This window comes from Ciona intestinalis, chromosome 10 (genome assembly GCF_000224145.3).
Source record: "Ciona intestinalis chromosome 10, KH, whole genome shotgun sequence".
Taxonomy (NCBI): domain Eukaryota; kingdom Metazoa; phylum Chordata; class Ascidiacea; order Phlebobranchia; family Cionidae; genus Ciona; species Ciona intestinalis.
In genome coordinates this window covers 4,877,627-4,880,875 of record NC_020175.2, presented here as the reverse complement: position 1 = coordinate 4,880,875, position 3,249 = coordinate 4,877,627, and the positions used below count along the sequence as shown (strand labels likewise).

Sequence of the window (3,249 nt, the reverse complement as noted above, 5' to 3'; positions counted from 1 at the left end):
AGAAAAGAACGTCGCCGACAGGATTCGAACCTGTGCGGGCAGAGCCCAACAGATTTCGAGTCTGTCGCCTTAACCACTCGGCCACGGCGACTACGGTCTTATCAAGGAATTAATTTCGTAACTGTTCCGAGTAAGATCATCATTTACCTTCTACAAAAATTAAGAAAAGAACGTCGCCGACAGGATTCGAACCTGTGCGGGCAGAGCCCAACAGATTTCTAGTCTGTCGCCTTAACCACTCGGCCACGACGACTACGGCTTTAACACAGAATTAATTTCGTAACCGTTCCGAGTAAGATCATCATTTATCTCAAAAATTAAGAAAAGAACGTCGCCGACAGTATTCGAACCTGTGCGGGCAGAGCCTAACAGATTTCTAGTCTGTCGCCTTAACCACTCGGCCACGACGACTACGGTTTCATCAAAGAATTGATTTCGTAACCGTTCCGAGTAAGATCATCATTTATCTCAGAAATTAGAAAAAGAACGTCGCCGAGAGGATTCGAACCTGTGCGGGCAGAGCCCAACAGACTTTTAGTCTGACGCCTTAACCACTCGGCCGCTACGACTACGGTTTTATCAAAGAATTAATTTCGAAACCGTTCCAAGTAAGATCATCATTTACCATCCACAAAAATTAAGAAAAGAACGTCGCCGACAGGGGACGAACTTGTGCTCGCAGAGCCCAACAGATTTCAAGTATGTCGCCTTAACCACTCGGCCACGACGACTACGCTCTTATCAAAGAATTAATTTCGTAACCGTTCCGAGTTCGATCATCATTTACCTTCTACAAAAATTAGAAAAAGAACGTCGCCGACAGGATTCAAACTAGTCTGTCGCCTTAACCACTCGGCTACGACGACTACTGTTTCCTAATGAATTAATTTTGTAACTCTTCCGAGGAGGATCATCATTTATCACAAAAACTAAAAGAACGTCACTGACAGGATTCAAGCCTGCGTGGGAAGATCTAAAAGGAAACATCCAAATTGGGAAATGGAGTTAGTTAAGATGCAAGTTTGCATTAAACTATACCAGTTACAGATGTGATAACCACTATAACATAACGTCAGGCAATGGGCCATTTTTTGTGCGACTAACAATTTGGACAGCTTATCAGTGACTACTGGGTTGTTTATACACTTACTTCCGGTTGCAGCAGTATCGTTAAAGTTGTTCATAAACGTGTCAGGAATTTGTATTAACATGAATCTATTTGTTTCACCAGCTATATAGAGATAACGAAGGTAAAGCCCGTATTAATTAGCGTAATTTTTTGTAACACACTGTGCCTGTTGCAGCGAATATAACATACAAGTTATATAGATTTTGTCGTTAGTTAATTAACATCTATTTTCAGCATAATAAATAAGACATTCGTTTTTAAAAAAAACTACATTATAAAGGTTGATTGGTAGACTCATGATTTAAGCGCAAGAAGATAAAAAACACAGTTTTAGTGATTATGAAAAGTTTAGACTATGTATTGGCTTGATTGGCTGGCGAGATCGTGGTTGCTGGGGTGTTGCCTTTCTCACTGGCGAGAAATCTAAATAGTCAAGTTTTATATGACGATTAAGAGTTTTATCTTGAGGCTTTCCACACAATGGGTTGCTACATTCAGGAGAGCAAGATATTAAACTGTTTAAACTTTTCGATTTGTGTTTGGTGATTATGTTCTTTACTTCGGTGAGTTTCGGTTTAGGAAAGTTCCCTTGCGACTTTAAGGCTTCGTCGTTGGTTTTATAAGGCAACGGTGGCAACTTCTGTTTATACTCTGAGAGTTGATTAAAATGTTGAATTGCTGCATTCACATGCCCGCTTTCTTCAAGTTGGCGAATGCTGTTTCGATTATTTCGTTGGTGATTTTCGTAATTCTTTACAGATTTGTGTAAATTTTCTCTGACGTCTTTTGTTCGTATTCTACGAGATGATGAACGAAGTTTGACGAACGCAGGAGTCTCATATTCCTTAGGACGAAAATGGGAGATTGGTATTTTGCTTGGTAAGACTGATAAACATCGGTTACTCATCGCTTGTGATAATTTAAATGGATTTGTTTTGTTTGATAACATTGTAAGCGGCTTTGCTGGTGAGACCAAACGTTTCACTCTGTGTGGATTGTTAGGATTTCCGTTTCGTGGAATGGAGCAACGCTGTAGCAACACTTGACCACTTCTACGTGAGATCACTTTAGATCTTGTGAGAGGTGTACGAGGTCTCTTCACAACTTTCTTCACATTTTTAACAACAACTGAATCAATTATTTCATTCAACAACATCTGACATTGTTGAAGATCGGAATCCACATCAGATGTGCTAACATTCGCACATAGTGTTTTAAGTATGGAAGAGTCTGTGTCAGATGTATTCAAGTCATTATTATTAACTGCTGCCTTATGAACATTTGAAGTTCCAAGAGTAGAAACATGTAATGGAATGTTGACATCATCTTCATGTTGGGATGTATCAAGATTTTCATCATCTTGTTGAATGTTGTTGGGAATGTCATTAACTTGTTGTTGAATGTTGTTAGAAACATCATCAACTTGTTGAATGTTGTTGGGAACATCTTCAACTTGTTGAATGTTGTTGGGAACATCATTAACTTGTTGAATGTTGTTGGGAACATCATTAACTTGTTGAATGTTGTTGGGAACATCTTCAACTTGTTGAATGTTGTTGGGAACATCATTAACTTGTTGAATGTTGTTAGGAACATCGTCAACTTGTTGTTGAATGTTGTTGGGAATGTCATTAACTTGTTGAATGTTGTTAGGAACATCGTCAACTTGTTGTTGAATGTTGTTGGGAATGTCATTAACTTGTTGAATGTTGTTGGGAACATCTTCAACTTGTTGAATGTTGTTGGGAACATCATCAACTTGTTGAATGTTGTTGGAAACATCATCAACTTGTTGAAAGTGGTTGGAAACATCATCAACTTGTTGAATGTGGTTGGGAACATCATCAACTTGTTGAATGTGGTTGGAAACATCATCAACTTGTTGAATGTTGGTGGGAATGTCATCAACTTGTTGAATGTTGTTAGGAACATGGTCAACTTGTTGTTGAATGTTGTTAGAAACATCATCAACTTGTTGAATGTTGTTGGGAACATCTTCCACTTGTTGAATGTTGTTGGGAACATCATTAACTTGTTGAATGTTGTTGGGAACATCATTAACTTGTTGAATGTTGTTGGGCACATCTTCAACTTGTTGAATGTTGTTGGGAACATCATAA

The 3,249-nt window shown here is 38.6% G+C and overlaps 1 protein-coding gene and 4 non-coding genes across 16 annotated transcripts in view; all 5 read right to left on the bottom strand.

The window, feature by feature from the left end:
* Positions 1-9: 9 nt before the first annotated feature.
* Positions 10-91, bottom strand: trnas-cga. Its single transcript has one exon. It is a non-coding gene; the product is annotated as a tRNA-Ser (tRNA).
* An 80-nt stretch (positions 92-171) lies between these two features.
* trnas-aga lies at positions 172-253 on the bottom strand. Its single transcript has one exon. It is a non-coding gene; the product is annotated as a tRNA-Ser (tRNA).
* Positions 254-329: 76 nt separating this feature from the next.
* On the bottom strand, positions 330-411 carry trnas-aga. Its single transcript has one exon. It is a non-coding gene; the product is annotated as a tRNA-Ser (tRNA).
* A 76-nt stretch (positions 412-487) lies between these two features.
* trnaf-aaa lies at positions 488-569 on the bottom strand. The gene has a single exon. It is a non-coding gene; the product is annotated as a tRNA-Phe (tRNA).
* Positions 570-1,183: 614 nt separating this feature from the next.
* LOC100183481 (putative mediator of RNA polymerase II transcription subunit 26) overlaps positions 1,184-3,249 on the bottom strand; it is an 8,611-nt gene continuing 6,545 nt past the window's right edge. For 4 of the 12 annotated variants that reach the window (XM_026836354.1, XM_026836357.1, XM_026836359.1 and 1 more), the window contains exons 16-17: positions 3,215-3,230; positions 1,184-3,124 (exon numbers count right to left, since the gene is read on the bottom strand). In XM_026836354.1, the coding sequence (XP_026692155.1) occupies positions 1,467-3,124; positions 3,215-3,230 (1,674 nt within the window). In that variant the 3' untranslated portion in view covers positions 1,184-1,466. The other 8 variants (XM_026836361.1, XM_026836363.1, XM_026836362.1 and 5 more) reach the window with 5 other exon arrangements.